This window comes from Phacochoerus africanus, chromosome 15 (genome assembly GCF_016906955.1).
Source record: "Phacochoerus africanus isolate WHEZ1 chromosome 15, ROS_Pafr_v1, whole genome shotgun sequence".
Classification (NCBI taxonomy): domain Eukaryota; kingdom Metazoa; phylum Chordata; class Mammalia; order Artiodactyla; family Suidae; genus Phacochoerus; species Phacochoerus africanus.
The window spans coordinates 66031508-66049474 of record NC_062558.1 but is presented as its reverse complement, the minus strand read 5'-3'; the positions used below and the strand labels follow the sequence as shown (position 1 = coordinate 66049474).

The following is a 17967-nucleotide window of genomic DNA, read 5'->3' as shown; positions in this document are numbered from 1 at the left end:
TATTTTTCTGATGTTTTTACATGAGAAATTTTAGATTTAGCACTTTAAACTAACAGATTTTATTACTCCATTTTCTTCCTCTGCTAGCTTAGCATTTATTATTTATGCAATGCTTACTCTAGAGATTACAATATGCATCCTCAACTTATTAAATGTTTATAAATCAGTACTTTAACTTTTCTTAAAAAAAGTCAGAACCTTAGAATACATTAACTCATTTACCTTCCTTTCAATTTATAAAGTAGCATCATTGTTTAATTCTCTATGTATTTAAACCATATAAAACATAGGTTTTTATATATTCAATATTTTTAAAAAATTTCTCCCTCTATGTATCTATCTATTCCATTTTACTTATTTTCATTCTTTCCTATTTCTCTTACTTTCCATTTGGAACCATTTTCTTTACGCCAGAGAACAACTTTTAGTATTTTCACAGCGTGTAACGAATTCTCTTACTTTTCATTTGTATGTATGAAAATACCTCCTTTAAAATTGTCATTATTTTTATTGAAGTATAGTTGATTTATGTTACATTACTTTTTAGCTATATTTATGTTGTATTAGTACAATAGAGTTATTTGATATTTTTAAAGGTTATGCTCCAAAGTCATTATAAAATATTAATTATATCCCTGTGCTGTATATTACATCGTTGTATCTTATTTAACCTAGTAGTTTGTACTCTTAATCTACTTCTCTTATATTCCTCCCACCCCCCCCAATCCCAACCCACAGTGGTAATTACTAGCTTGTTCTCCATATCTATGAGCCTGATTCTGTTTTGTTATATGCATTCATTCATTTTCATTTTTAGATTCCACATGTAAGTGAAAACATTGTATTTGTCTTTCTCTTGTTATTTCATTAAGCATTATACCCTCTAGGTCCATGTGTGTTGTTGCAAGTGGCAAAATGTCAGTCTATCTGTGGCTGAGTAATGTTCCATTTACACACACATATATATTTATATATTATATACTATATATTATTAATTATATGTTATATATATCACATGTAGACATCTTTGTCATATCTTCTTTATCCATTCATCTGTTAATGGACATTTATGTTGCCTTCATATCTTGGCTATTATAAACAATGCGCCAATGAACATCTTTTCAAATTAGTATTTTCAAATTAGTATTTTCATTTTCTTATACCCAGGAGTAGAACTGCTGGATCATCTGGTAGTTCTATTTTTTTATCATTTTTTATTGGGATATAGTTGATGTATAATATAAGTTTCAGGTGTACACCATAATGATTTACAATTTTAAGGTTATACTCCACTTTTAGTTATTATAAAATACTGGCTATATACCCTCTATGTCTCTTTGTAGTTTACTTATTTCATACATAATAGTTTGAACCTCTTAATCCTCACTCCTATCCTGCCCCTCCCCTCCTCCTTCTCTCTTAGTTTGTGATCTATATCTGTGAATCAGCTTCCTTTTTGTTATATTCACTAGTTTGCTGTGTTATTTAAATTCCACATGTAAGTGATATCATATAGTATTTGTCTGTCTTTATCTGATGTCTTTAACTTAGTGTAATACCTTCCAAGGCCATCCATGTTATTGCAAATGGCAAAATTACATTTTTTATAGCTGAGTAATATTCCATTGTATATATATGAATCACATTTTATTTATCCATTCCTCTGTCAATGGACATTTAGGTTGCTTCCATGTCTTGGCTATTATAAATAGTGCTTCAGTGAACATTGTGGTGCATGTAACTTTTCAAATTATGGTTTTCTCCAGATAGATGACCAGGAGTGGGATAGCTGGATCATTTTTATTTTATTTTTAAATTTTTTATGATTTTTATTTTTTCCATTATAGTAGCTTTACAGTGTTCTGTCAATTTCTACTGTATGGCAAAATAAGCCAGTCACACATAAATATACATTGTTTTTCTCACAGTATCCTCTATCATGTTCCATCATAGGTGACTAGATATAGCTCCCTGTGATATACAGCAGGATCTAATTGCTTATCCACTCCAAACACAATAGTTTGCATCTATTAACCCCAGATTCTCAGTCCATACCACTCCCTCCCTCTCCCCCTTGGCAACCACAAGTCTGTTCTCCAAGTCATTGGGTTTCTTTTCTGTGGAATGGTTCATTTGTGCCATATATTAGATTCCAGATACAAGTGATATCAAATGGTATTTGTCTTTCTCTTTTTTACTTACTCTGCTTAGTATGAGGTCCATTCATGTTGTTGTGAATGTCATTATTTTGTTTTTTATGGCTGAGTAGTATTCCATTGTGTATATATACCATATCTTCTTAATCCATTCATCTGTTGATGGACATTTGGGTTGTTTCCATGTCTTGGCTATTGTGAATAGTGCTGCAATGAACATATGGGAGCATGTATCTTTTTCAAGGAAAGTTTTGTCCAGATATATGTCCAAGAATGGGATTGCTGGGTCAATATAGTTCTATATATTTAGGGACTGCTGGATCATATGGTAGTTCTGTTTTTAGTTTTTTGAGGATCCTCCATACTGTCTTCCATAGTGGTTGTACCCATTTACATTCCCACCAACAGCATACAAGGGTTCTCTTTTTTCCAAATCCTCTCCAACATTTGTTATTTGTGTTCTTTTTGATGACAGCCATTCTGATAGGTGTGAGGTGATATCTCAGTGTGGTTTTAATTTGCATTTCTCTGATGATTAATAATGTTGAAAATCTTTTCACATGCCTGTTGGCCATGAACTATATGTCTTTGGAAAAAAGTCTACTAATGTCATCTGCCCATTCTTTCTGAGGTCTTTGTTTAATTAGGGCCCACCTGTCTCTTTTAGATTTTGTTTCCTTTGCCTGAGAAGACAGATCCAAAAAAACATTGCTAGGACTTATGTCAAAGAGTATTGCCTATGTTTTCTTCTATGTTTTTTTTGTTTGTTTGTTTTTTGCTTTTTTTTGTCTTGCATTTGGATCTTTAATCCATTTTGACTTTATTTTTATATATAGTGTGAAAAAAATTCTAATCTAATTTTTTACATGTAACTGTCCAGTTTTCCCAACACCACTTACTGAAGAGACTGTCCTCTCTGCATTGTATATTTTTGCCTCCTTTGTCATAGATTAATTGACCATCTATGTGTAGGTTTATTTCTGGGCTCTTTATTCTGTTCCACTGATCTAGGTTCTTGTGCCAGTACCACACTTCTTAGATTACTGTAGCTTTATAGTAAGTCTTAAAGTCAGGTAGTGTCAGTTATCCATGTTTGTTTTTCTCTTTCAAAATTGTGGTTCTGGGACTTTTGCCTCTCCATAAAAACTTTAAGATGAATTTTCTGATATTCATAAAATAACTTTTTGAGGTTTAGATTGGGATTGCGTTGAATCTATACATATGAACTTGGGAAGAACTGGCATCTTGACAATATTGAGTCTTCCTATCCATACATGGAATATCTCTCCATTTACTTAGCTCTTCTTCATTTCATTTATTAGAGTTTTATAGTTTTCCTCATATAGATCTTGTACATATTTTATTAAACTTATACCTAAGTATTTCATTTTTGAGTGCTAATATAAATGATAAAGTGTTTTTAATTTAAAATTCCACTTGTTCTTTGTGGTATATAGGAAAGAAATTGACTTTTATATATTAACTGTGTGTCCTGCAATCTCATTAGAATCACTTAATTGTTTCAGGAGGGTTTTTTTTTGTAGGTTAGTTTTTTTTTAAATTCTTTCAGATTTTCTACCTAGACAATCATGCCATCTACAACCAAAGACATTTTTATTTATTCCTTCCCAATCTGAATAAATTTTATATCCTTTTCTTGTCTTACTGTGTTAGTTAGAACTTCCAATACAATGATGAAAAGGAGTGCTGTGAAGGAGTACCACACCTTGTATTTAATCTTAGTGGGAAGCTTTGAGTTTCTCATTTAATGATGTTAGGTTTTTGGATATTTTTTCAATCAACTGAGGAAATTCCCTTATATTCATACTATTCCTTTTATCTTGAATGGGTGTTGAATTTTGTATAATGCTTTTTCTGCATCTATTATGACCATGTGTTTTTTCTTTTTAGCTACATTATAGATTATACTGATTATTATTATTATTTTTTATTTTTAGAGCCACACCTGCAGCATATGGAAGTTCCTGGGCTAGGGATCCAATCAGAGGTGCAGCTGCCAGCCTGCACCACAGCAACATGGGATCTGAGTCAAGTCTGTGACCTATGCTGCGCTTGCGGCAATGATGGATCCTTAACCCACTGAGCAAGGCCAGGGATTGAACCCAGGGATTGTATCCTCATGGATACTAGTCAGGTTCTTAACCTGCTGAGACACAAGAGTAAGTCCTTAATTGATTTTTGAATGTTGAACAAGCCTTGCACACCTGGGATACATCCCACTTGGTCATGGTGATCCACTGTTGGATGAGATTTGCAAAATTTTTGTTGAGTACTTTTGCATCTATGTTCAAGAGAGATATTGTTTGTAGTTTTCTTTTCTTGTGATGTCTTTGTCTAATTTTAGTACTTTTGTAATGCTGGCCTCATAGAATGAGTTAAGAAATATTCCCTCTACTTCTAATTTCTGCAAGAGATTGTGGACAACTGGCATAATTTCTTCCTTATGTGTTTGTTAGAATTCACTGGTGAACCCATCTGATGCTTGTACTGTCTCTTTTGGAAATTTATTTATTTATTTAATTTATTTCACAGATATAGGCCTATTCAGATCATCAACTTCTTCTTGTGTGAGTTTTGGAAAATTTGGTCTTTCAAGGAATTGGTCCATTTCATCTAGATTATCAAATTTGTGGGCAGAGTTGTTCACAGTACCCCTTTACTATCCTTTTAATGCCCTTTGGGATGGAGTGATGTCCCCTCTTTCATTACTGATATTAGCAATTTGTGTCTTCCCTCTTTTCTCCTTAGGTTCACTGAGGCTCATTAATTTCATTGATCTATTCAAAGAACCAGTTTTTGGTTTCATTGATTTCTCTATTTGTTTTCTGTTATCAATTTCATTTATTTCTGCTCCAATTATTATTATTTCTTTTATTCCGGTTACTCTGGATTTAATTTGCTCTTATTTTTCTAGTTTCCTAAGGTGAAAACTTAGATTACTGATCTTACATCTTTCTTGTTTTCCATTATAAACATTCAATGCTATAAATTTTCCTCTAAGCACTGCTTCTGCTGTATCCCACAAATTTTGGCTAATTTTAGTTTTATTTTCATTCGGTTCAAAATATTTTGAACTTTCCCTTGAGATGTCTTATTTGACCCAGTATTATTAGAAGCATGTTGTTTAATCTACATACTGTGGGATTTTCCAGTTACCTTTCTGTATTTGGTATGTTTTATGGTCTATCTTGGTGAATGTTCCATGTGAGCTTGAGAAGACTGTGTATTCTGCTGTTGTGTTGATAAGTGTTCTACAGATGTCAATTATATTCAGTTGATTGATAATGTTGTTGAGTCCAGCTATATCCTTAACTGATTTTTCTGCCAGGTAGATCTATGTACATATGACAGAGCAGTGTTTAAGTCTCCAACTATGACAGATGATTTATCTATTTTAAGATAACTAGATATATTTACTTGAATTCTATTAATTTTCCCTCACACAGTTTGATGTTCTGTTAAGTCACTTACACATTATGAATCTTCACGTTTTCTTAGAGAATTAACCCCTTTATCATTACATAATGTCCTTTATACCTGATAACTTTCCTTGAAGTTATCAGGTATAAAGTCTGCTTGAAGTCTGCTCTTTCTGAAGTTAATATAGCTACTTCTGATTTCTTTTGATTAAGGTTAGTGTGATATAATTAGGGTTATCTAAGCTCCCTAGAGATAGGGAAGTTAATTTGGGGAAATTTTCATTCATTATTGCTTCAAATATTTCTCCTGCTCTTTTCTTTCTTCCCACTTCTAGTGTTCCCACTATGCTTATGTTACACCTGTTGTAGACATTCCACAGACTTTGGATATTCTGTTTTTGTGTTTTTCGGTATTTGTTCTGTATGTTCTTTGGTTTGAAGCTTCTTTTGATAATATGTCCTAGCTCAGAGATTCTTCCCTCAGCTATTTCCAGTCTACTAATAAGCATAAGATACTCTTTATTTCTTTTACAGAATTTTAGTATGAACTATGTAATTAACCAAATATTGAAGGAGAACAATAAGAAGGCATTGCCATAGAAGATACCAAGAAATTCTATAATGCTACGGTAATTAAAACAGGGTGGTATTTGACAGGGACTGCCAAAGAGACCACTGGGATCACTGGTCAAAATGAGACAATTTTAACATTAAGGATAGTAATTGAAATGAGTAAAAAAACAATAAATACACGGCAAAACACAATAAAATCTATTTTAGTTTCTTATTCCTGCCGGCTTAAATCAACATAAATTTATTTTACAGTTCTGGAAGTCAGAAGTTCTCAATTTAATGTGTTGATAGGGCTGCATTCATTCTAGAGGCTCTAGAGAAGAATCTGTTTCCTTGCCTTCTCCAGCTCCTAGAGTGCAATGGAATTCCTTGGCTCCTTGCCTCTTCCTCCATATTTAAATCCATCAGTGTAGGACCTTCAAATATCTCCTTCCTCCCTTTCCCTCTTAGATGGAACATTATGATTACATTGAGCCCACTTGGATAACTCTCCCATCTCAAATCCTTTAACTGAATCACATCTGCAAAATCCTTTTTACCATGGAAGGTTACATATTCATAAGTTCTAGGAATTAATATGTAGGCATCTGGAGGTGAAATGGATTATTCAGTTTACCACCATCACTTTTGGAGGATACTTAAAAATCCAACTTATTATTTTGAAAACTATTAAAGAAAGGAAGAGAATTAAGAACTTATCCTATCTTTTCTATATGAACTATATCTCAGTTTAATACAAAAACTGAAGATTGGAAGTTTCTATTTATAGAAGCATCCAGCTCATAAATGAAGAAAGGATGACAAAATAAAATATCAATTTCAACCATCAATGAAATATTAGACCTAGGCAATGATGATCAGTGGTTGCTAACATCACAAAAAAAGACAACAGCAGACGTCATTTTCCTCCGTAATAAAAGTGTACCAAACCACCTATCAATTGTTCTTGCTAAACAAGTGAACTGAAGTCTAGTCAGTTTTCCAACATTAACTACCCATGTACTGGAAATATGGAAGATAGAGGTACATCTTAGATACCACGGAAATGCAATTAGCAAATAAGACTGGGGGAAATTTTATAGGAAAGAAGATCTGGAGTCTTCAAAAAATAAATTACAAGGAAAGAGAAAAAATACAAATAGTGAACCTATAAATTAAAAATGACTTAAGAATCTGATTGCAAAGTATGTATCATTTGAATGCTAGTTCAAACAAACAAATACACATAAATAAAACACAAACATAATGGGTTATAATCAGGGGCTCTTGAAAATTGGCTATATGTTTATATTTGATGATTTCAGAGAGTCACTTAAAATTTACTAAATTTTAGATTCATATATGAAAGCATTTAATATTTATGGACATAAGTCCATAAATGTTGATTCTAGGTATATGAGTTAATACTATTCCTTCTACTTTGTATATGGTTGAAATGTTCTGCAATAAATTTTTTCTTAAAGAATTACTTGGTAAAGTGCCACATTAATCAAGGCATTTTGAGTGTATTATACCGAGTTTACAGGTTAGAGTTTATGGGCTAGAGTGACATGACATCTTCATAAAATTGAGTCTCCTCAACTGGGAACAAACTGGCCCTTCCATTTATTCAGAGTTAAAGAAACTTCATCTTTACTAAAACTGCTTTCTTTTCTTTGTATTATTCTTGCACATTTTTGTTAGGTTCATTCCTAAATATTTTATGGTTTTCATTATTACTGATGTGATCCTTTCATAACAGGTTATTACTAAAATAGAGGTGATATTTTCTTTTTTTGTCTTTTTAGGGCTGCACTGTAGCAGATGGAGGTTCCCAGGCTAGGGGTCGAATTGGAGCTGTAGCTGTCAGCCTATACCACAGCCACAGCAATGCGGGATTGAAGCCACGTGTGTGACCTATACCACAGTTCAGGGCAACGCCGGACCCTTAACCCCTGAATGAGGCCAGGGATTGAAATTGTGTCCTCATGGATGGTAGTCAGATTTGTTTCTGCTGAGCCATGATTGGAACTCCCAGGTGATATTTTCTTAATGTCAGTTTCTTATCATACCATTTGCAAACAATGGCAACTTTGTATCTGGTTTTTCAATACCTTTCTTTTTCTTTTTATTTCTTTGTTTTATCACATCAGCTAGGAACTAAAAAGCAATGTTGATTAAAAATTATCAGCCTGTTTTGTTTCTTTTGGGTATTTTAATGTTTTAATTAAGATATTTTAGTGAGTTTTTAATTTTGGGTATATTCTGTGAGTTAAGAGTGTAATTCTGTTTTTTTGGTTTTTTTTGGCTGTGCCCATGGCATGTGAAAGTTCCCAGGCCAGGAATCAAACCTGCCCCACAGCAGTGACTGGAGCCACTACAGTGATAATGCCTGATGCCTAACCTGCTGCACCACAAGAGAACTCCAAGAGTGTAATTCCTTATTGCTGACTAACTAGAATCTTTTTAAAATGAGAAATGGATATTTAACTTCATCAAACGGCTCTACCATATCTATTGAGATGATTACTTGTTTTTATTTCCATAACCTGATAATGTACTAAATGACATGAGTAGACTCCCAAGGTTAAAGCAGCCTTCCATACCTGGAATAAACCCTATTTAAACATAGAATCCTCTGCCCTCACTTCCTCATACTTTACTTAAGGTTCTTGCCTCTGTTTTCACAACTGAGATTGCCTATGACTTTGTGTTATTCTTTTCCATATTTGGTTATAATTCATTATCAATTTATAGAGTAAGTTTAAAGGATTATACTAACTTCAGGATTATACTAACTTCAGAGAATTATACTAACTCAGAGATTATAATAACTCAGGATCATACTAACTTCAGAAATGAGTTAAAAGCTTTCCATCTCCTTCTATTCTCTATAATAATTTATGTAAAAGGGAATTACCTATCCTGAGAAATTTTGGTAAGACTAGTTTGTAAAGCCTTCTATATCTGATGTCATTGTTATGTGCAGATTTTTCAGTATCTTATATGGTTATCATTCTATTAAGGTTTTCTACATTCTCTCAAGTAAATTTATAGTTTCTCAAGTGAAGTTTGCAATTCCCTGAATACTATTTTTCCCTAGATTTTCAAGGCTATAAACACAAAATTTATATTTTTTCAAATTGAATTTATTTATTTATTTATTTATTTTTGCTTTTTAGGGCTGCACCCACGGCATACGGAAGATCCCAGGCTAGGGGTTGAATCGGAGCTGCAGTTGCTGGCCTACACCACAGCCAAAGCAATGTCAGATCCGAGCCGCATCTGCAACCTACACCACAGCTCACGGCAACGCAGTATCCTTAATCCACTAAGCAAGGCTGGGGATCGAATCCATATCCTCATGGATACTACTCACACTCATTTCTGCTGTGCCACAATGGGAACTCCCGACAAACTGCATTTTAAATAAGCAAGAACTCTATCAGTTCGTTTTTAAAGAAAATAATGAACTTTCAAACTTTTCTAAGAATATTAATCAGATTTAAGGTCTTCTACCACTTGCTCTATCAACTCTGTCCCTTAGCTACTGTTTGATCTATTCATATAGTTGCATGGCTCTCTTATGATTTTCTTTTCCTCAACTGCTTATTGATCTTGTGCTGTCAGCTTATCTTAACATAGATGATCCTAGCTCATTTGTGTGGGGATGTTTGCTTGCCTCTAGAGACTGTAGGGGAGAGGTGAAGAATGATGTAGGGAGGTGTGCCAGTAGCTTATATTCAGGGTCTATTCACTGTCTCTCCTGAAGGTCTGTGGCCACTTCAGAACTGCCCTCCTCTTTGGTGTCAAGGTTCACAAGAGTTTTTTTTAGCTCTGGAGCAAATGCCATGCAGTCCCAGTGCTCTGCACCAGCAGCCAAAGGTAAACAGTACAGTTGTTCTGCATGCTTTCTTTGTTTTCCCACTAAAGCTTTCTCCCATTTCAGTATCAACTGAAGATACTCACGAAATGTAGCATTAACTTTGCAGCATCTTCTCTGTAAACATGAGGCTATAGTTTCATTTAATCAATAATCTATAATTTTAGATGGCATTAAAATCTCTTCTCTAGAGCACTATGGATTTTGAAAATTTTTGGTCTTTTACGGGATTTGGGATGGAAGAGGAGCTGAACATGTGCTCTTAGTTCATTCTTTTGATAAAATCACTATTCCCTTTTGCACAAATTCTTCCTGCTTCTTTCGGGAATCTGCTCATCCTCTGTCACCCATTCAATACAGTCTACTTGGGTCTTCTAATAACACTACTTCACTTCTCTGGCCACAGTGATTAATTGCGAGTGGATATACAACACAAGCACAGACAATAATATTAGAATGTCTCTTTCTTTTGGAGTTGCTAAACTGGAGCTGCCTTTTTCATGTCTCCCAACAGCTGGAGGAAGCCTATCTGCAGCAGAAGGGAATGAGGCCCTTCAGAAAAAAGAAATGAGAAAAGTCTAGGAGACACGTGCATGTATACATACAACCACATGTACATACACACTTGGTATCACTGTTGACTACTTAGATCCAGCTGATTTTAGTACAGCTCTTTTTTTTTTTTTTTTTGGTCTCTTGTTTTTTTAGGGCCGCACATGCAGCACATGGAGGTTCCCAGGTTAGGGGTCTAATCGGAGCTGTTGCTGCCGACCTATACCAAAGCCACAGCAATGCCAGATCTGACTGCGTCCGTGACCCGCACCACAGCTCACAGCAATGCCGGATTCTCAACCCACTGAGCACGGCCGGGGATCGAACTCGCAACCTTATGGGTCCTAGTCAGATTCGTCTCTGCTGCACCATGATGGGAACTCTGATTTTAATCCAGCTTTCATCACGTGTATTTACTAATCTATTAACACACTATCCCCCTTTTTATTAACTGAACTCTTTTGAGTGGAATTTCTTTCCATGCACTAATATGTATGTGTATATATATTTTTTCTGGCTAACTCATTCACAACCCTTAGATTTCAACTCTTAGATTTCACTTGTTACTGGAAGCCAGCTTATATTATAATTACTTGTATAATCATCTCTCTCCTCTCATTCTACATTAAGCTTCTTGAGGACCAGAATCACTGCTTGTCATTGTATATCCCTAGAACTTAGTACAAGGCCTAGAGCATAACAGGAACTGGATAACATATGTGGAATAAACAGATAAATAATTGTTATAGCTATACCGTCTCATTTAAGTAGATGCCTGGCAGTAGATACTTGGTTAGAACCGTGACATTGGGTATCTGCTATGAGTTTTTGATTATCACCATTGCTAATACCAAGAAGGGTTCTTTGTGAGCAGTTATACAATGCTTCCCATAGTTTCCAGGTAACAAAAGCAAAGGACATAGCAGTTTCCAGGTTTCTTCTGGGGGAGTCCTTAAACCACAGAAAATATATATACATTAAGGAGATTCTGGTTCCCTCAGAATTCTTATGTCTGTTGGTCTATGGTCTAACTGTATTGTCAGAACAATAGACTTGGAGAGCTCCTGGCTTGGGTAATTAAAAGGGAGTCCTCCTCTCTATCGATGAAGTGTCACATAATACTTTACCCATTAAGATGGCTACAACTGCAGGTATCTGCTGCCTTCGTTTCCTGCTCCATTCTATCATTATTCTAGCTCATTCTGCCTTTTTCAACATATATGATATGTGAACCATTGAATGAACTACAAAACATGCTGCTTATAGAACTGTATCTACTAGATTTCTAGATTTTGAAAAATCTAAGTGAAGAATAATGACCCACTTAAACTGCCTCTGTGATCTAAAAATAACATGAAATTTCTTGGAAAAGGTGAGTAGGAATAGCTAGAAACAATTGTTAAATTCAAAAACACAAATTCAATTTTCTTTAAACTAAAACCCAAGAAAAGCATCAGTATGATTTATTTATGTTCTCTATTAATAATTAAAATTAATATTTAGCAGTTATTCTTAGAGGCAATTTTATGCATTTTGTTATAATCAAGTATCCACAATCAAGAAAAAACTAAAATTTGTCAGAGCTATTTAACTTGAATGCTTGCCTGAGAGTTAAATCTGAAACGTTTATGTGGTGTTTGTGTGGCCCTTGTTTGGTCCCAGAGCCCCAAGGTCAGCATGAATAATTACATTAGCAGGGCATGCCCCTGCCTCCTCTATGAATGGTTGTTAATTAAAAACGAGGTATTTGCACTAAAGGTTATCTGACACTGTTTTGCTTAACTTGCTTCGGTTAATCCTTTAGAAATCCATGAATGGTCTAATTTTTGAAGACCGAATATCTTTTAAGGATTTTTTTTTTTGGTAGTTCTACTCAGCTTGGAGAAAATACAAAAGACAATGGAAAATAAATGAGCCAATCCTTGTCTACTTTCTCCATTTTATCTTTCCATAAGCATAAATGTCACCTAAATATATCCTTACAATGAAGAAGAAAGGCACCATTGTGTAATTAACAAAAGGAAAAGGGAGTTCTTTATGAAATTTTTTCTTGATGATTCTAAATATGTGCTTATGCTGCTGTTGAAGCCACTCTCATTTTCCCAAAGTTTTGCTGAATGGATGAGATAGGGCTGTATTCCAAACAGATAATTATTGCAGTGCTGTCATACTATATGATGTAAGTCTGAAATGGAAGCGTTTTCAGTGAAACTCTGTCAAATGACACCTAGTTTAAGCAACTGTATGAAGAGATTGCAAAGAAGAAATTTTAAGGAACGTCAAAAGCAAAAAGGGTTCCTTGTTTTACTTCAGCTCATTTAAAAGGCCAGCATTAGAAAAAGTACCCAAATGGAGTGTGGGACACGGTAACCAAGGTATTTATGAAGCAAGTAATTTATAAATTCCAGAAAAACAATACTATGAAAGATAGAACAGCTGGCACATTCCATCCAGTTCTTAATAAAGACAATATAAATATCCCCTTATTCACTCTATCTCTAACCATGGTCACTCTTGTCTCTTATACTTTTAGGCAATACAGCTTCCTCAAGGAGTTGAGAATTGAAGAAGCCCCTTTTAATGATATCTTTAGCTTCCTTAAGATGTTCTCTTACCCAGGATTCATTTCTAGTCATTATAAATATGTGATTACATATAAGGCTGTTTAAAAGTACCTCACTTCTCACTGCAATTCTATGCACTGTCACCGAATCACTTACGTGTATAGACAGGTATGTCCTGCATTATACTATCTGCTGTGTAGAAAAACAGCACAAGATCCTTGCCTTCAAGGAAATTATAGTTGGATCATATTAACCATATCAATCCACAGGAAATAATTAGAAAACCACGTAACATGGTATAGATTTATGTGCTTATTTGTGTGTTAAGAGTAGTCAATATTCAGCAAAAGAAGACCAACTGGGATAAAATAATAGAATGTGACTGAAGAGTCTGTCTAAACCCTTCCTTTGAGATGCAATGCAATTAAGGAAGGTTTGCTTCTTTGAGGAAGTGAGATTTGAATTAGGCCCTAAACAATGAGTAGACTGAAAACAAATGTGAAATTAGAAGAGATTTAACTGAATTAGTTTATCTCACTGTCCCTGGTTTTATTTGTATGAAGACGTACACGCTCTATGCAATTGAGCTTTGTCAAATAACCCATAAATACATAAAGTATATGTAATTAGCAATGCTTTTAATGCCAGAAGACAGCTTATTTTCTTAATCCAATGCTCCCTTTATATAATTATTCTTTTTGCAAACTACTAGTTGGTTATATTAACACTTGAGTAATCTTGACAAGAAGTTGCTTTAAGCAGTTAAAGATCCAGATGCTGATCAGCATGCATTAAGTGATTCAGCTTAATTAGTTCCATCTAGATAAATTACTTACCTCAGTTCCTATCACAATTTCTTCCCTGGTAGCGTAGAACAGAAACTCATATAGCTTGTAGTGTTGAAATAGGCTGAAATACAAAATAAATGTGAAATTCAAATAAATTTATTTTGGAAAAAAAGCAATATGTAAGAATGTACACACACACACACACACACATACACACACACACACACATACATATATACATACATACATACATACATATATCTGGCCATGCCCACAGCATGTGGAAGTTCCTGGGCCAGGGATCAAACCTACACAGTACACAGTAGTGACCCAAGCTGCTGCTTTGACAACAGTGGATCTTAACCCTTTGTGTCACAAGTTAACTCTCATAAGAATATTCATTAAAGGAAAATTGTTTGTATTGACCAAGCTAAAGACATTAAACACTGATATGCAGTTAGCCACGTTCTTTAATCCAAAATAAGTGCCCAGAAATTATAAGAAATTAAAGATTTATTTTTTGAGACATTAACAATATAACATATTACCTAAATGAATATCAGTAAATTAATCTGTGATGAGTGGATAGATCTGTGACAAGGGAGCAATTAGACTTCATCTTGATTCTTCCTGGCTCATAACCAAACAAAGCACTGGCCAAACTTATACCAAACATCACATTCTTTTTCAAGTTTTGCTCCAAACTGGAGTCAGTTTCCTTTGGTATGAATGGCACTGAACTCTATAGTCTACTTCCATATCAATTATTTCTCACATACTCAAACTGTTTAAGATTAAAATAATATCTGATAATAGCTGAAAAATGATGTAACATTAAGTGAAATACTTTTTAGAAGATGTCTGATGTTCTTGAAGAACATTCAATTACACATCAAAGAGAGGAATTAATTTAAGAAAGAAAATTTCTTCAGTTCCTACTCTAAAGACTAGGTGGTCACTGTATAAAAACTATGAAGAGTCAAAAGATAGGAGTTTCTTAAAAAATACATTTCTAGTGAGTTTAAAGATCTCAGCAATGTGTTATTGAGAGTTAAAAATTTACTGAAGGGCTGACTTTTAATATCCTGTTTGTGATAATAGTTGAATTTTTCTAATTCTCTTCCTGCTGGTTGGGAAAATTAATAGACTCATAATACAGCAAAATGCTGAAGAACAAAAAATTGTCTTAGTGGTTTCTCTTTCACTCTGGTGCCTTTTGCTATTTAAGAAAATTGATTTTAATATAACTGAGAAATTAACATTTGCAAAATGTAGCTACAGAGCATGTATAATAATGGTTTCTCCTGAATGCTGTAATGGATCAAAGTTTCAATTCATTTGAAATCAATGAAGAAATCCTCAGGCAGCTGGGTCTCTCTGAGTTAAATTAGCAGTTGATCTCACTACTAACATAATCCATTAAAATGTGATGGGTGTGTAGACTCAGTCATGGGACTTTTTGAGGGAGGAAAAACGCTTGTACATTCAAATTAGTCATCAACATTCAAAAAACTCACTTAGCTTTTGACATTACTCTGATTTGTTGGCTAGAAAATACATCAAGATTAGTGAAGTTTGATGATTCAATGAAGCAAAATAAATTCAAACTCTCCTTCCCTTACATTGGGTTACCTAGAGAAAGCTTTAAGGTTAAAAATATTACACTGGTAATAACTGACTTTGAGTAGAAGAATTAAAAGACTGTAGAGTATTTTGGAAATAGCTTGGCTTCTTCTCAGCTAACCAGGGTAAAATTTTCCTTTCCCCAACTTGTGCCACAAATGAAGTTAATTCATAAATCTTCCTTCCCACAATTTTATAATCTTTCAGGCTTACTCTCCTCATTGCATATATTTATTAGATTGTTTCATGCCAAAAGAGAAATTCACTTCTATCAATGAAAATAAAATGCATGACTTGGATGCAGCAGTCAAATATGCAAGGTTGGGCAAACCTATGGTGAGACAGATGAGGGCCATGAAGGCTATGGTGAGATGGATCAGGGCCTTTAGGAAGCACTTTACTCAGGGACAGGTCAAATCACCTCCACTGCCTCATTCTGTCCCCCACTATGGTTGATGTTCTCTAACTTTACCAAGGAGCTATTAGATGGCTCTGCTATGGGAGTGCATTTTTTCCCCTCTTCCTTTGGATTTCCAGCTGCTCAAACCCCTAGACTATTTTGTCAGACATCTTGCCTTAGTCCTAAATCAAAGGAAGAATACTCAGAATTAAAACAGGTCAAGATATTTGGCTCCATGGCAGGGAGTGCTCTTGTGTAAAGAGGGACAGTGTTGATTTTCTTATATTGAGAATATGCCTTCATTTGATTTTCAGGGATTATGTAGAATACATAATGATACAAGTGTTCCTGAACCAGGTATAGATCTAAATGTTGTCTAATATTAAAAAGCTACAGTAAGTACTTATATTTGTTATGCTATACAATACATACAAATGTAGATTACACAGTACTCATTAGCAATGTTAGGGAAGAATTTTGGTATTAGTTTTTTCAGTTCACAGACACATCATATAAAGTGTAGATGCTATTAAAAGCATCATATGGGACTTCTCTCATGGCTCAGCGGGTTGAGGATCTGGCATTGTCATTGCTGTGGCTGGGGTTGCTGCTCTGGTGTGGGTTTGATCCCTGGCCTGGGAACATCTGTCTGCCACGGGTACAGCCAAAAAAAAAAAAAAAAGGCATCATGTGAAATTTCAACTTTACTGTCAGTTAAGTTTTGTGTGCTATAGGTCATGTTCCAAAAAACGCTCTCCCAAAACTGACTAAGGCTTTTACTGGTTGAGTAAACTTAATCATCAGATCAAACTGAAACATTTTTATACTTTTGATAATTAAGATAGCTCCATACTTATCAAACTTTTTTGTAGTCACTAAAATGAAAAGTATTATATGATTTAACTGCCTTTAAACTTACATTTGTGGACCTATGAGATATCCTGAACAGGTGTTGTAGAAAAACACATTTCTCTACACAATGACAGTATCAATTCCAGAAATCCTACTTACCAACTGATACATTATCTTCTGTGACAGAGTCACTTAAAACATGTAATTTCTTTGAAATTACAATATGAAAATTTAACAGTATCAAAAACTATTTACTTTGGCTATTCTTTGAATTTTTTTTTTTTTTTTTTTTGAGAAGACTAGGTATTTTGGGTATGTGAAGTTACCCTGGTTAGGATTTAAAGGTGACTAACACTGACATCCCCTCCTCTCTGAACCATTTTCTGACTGTCAATAAAACGTCAAGAAATGCATTAATGAAGATGCGATACATGAGAAAAGAGCCCCAGCTTTCATCATTCAGAAGGTGCATGGGTTTTGCTACTTGGTTAACTGTCAGTCCTTGGATCCCATTACAAACCTCCTGCACTTAGAGCTCAGCTGAAAAATGTGTTCTGCAAGAGAAACCTGGTTCAAATAGAGAGAGAAAGGAAAGAAGGATGCTCTACAAATGTGCAGAGAACTGCCCTTGCCCAGTGATTTCCAAACCCTGACGGGCAGAAAGAGCCCGGGGGATAGGTTCTCCTCCAATTCCGGATTTCCATTTCCCACACAAGGATGTCTCCTTAATCTAATTGATATGAAGACTACTGTGGTTTTTAGTGAGAGACACATATTAGGAGGTCTGTTGTTATGTTAAGCAATCATATTATTTCAAATGCTATTACATAAAAATATGTCATACACCATTAATTCATGCCAGAAACCAGTATATAAACCTTATCATATTAAACACATTAATTTTTAAAAAACTTCCAGACTACAACCAGGATCCTTGCCAAGCAAATCATAAGCATGTCTAGAACATCATGCAGCACCATTTATTTTGGAATTTTAAAACTTAAAGTTGGAAAGCACTGCAGTATACAGTAATAGAGGAACAAAGATATTTTGCAGAGCTTTTAGTTAGGCAAAAGAAAGATTTTTACCAACACTTGTTTAAATATTTGCTAACTTTATAAATGTCCCTTGGGAGAAATGCATGACTCTACTGCAGA

The 17967-nt window shown here is 34.5% G+C and overlaps 1 protein-coding gene across 1 annotated transcript in view; it reads right to left on the bottom strand.

The window, feature by feature from the left end:
• CABCOCO1 (ciliary associated calcium binding coiled-coil 1) overlaps positions 1 to 17967 on the bottom strand; it is a 124797-nt gene that overhangs the window by 74583 nt on the left and 32247 nt on the right. The window contains exon 5 of the mRNA XM_047762113.1: positions 13984 to 14056. Within this exon, the coding sequence (XP_047618069.1) occupies positions 13984 to 14056 (73 nt within the window). The remainder of the gene's footprint in view (positions 1 to 13983; positions 14057 to 17967) is intronic.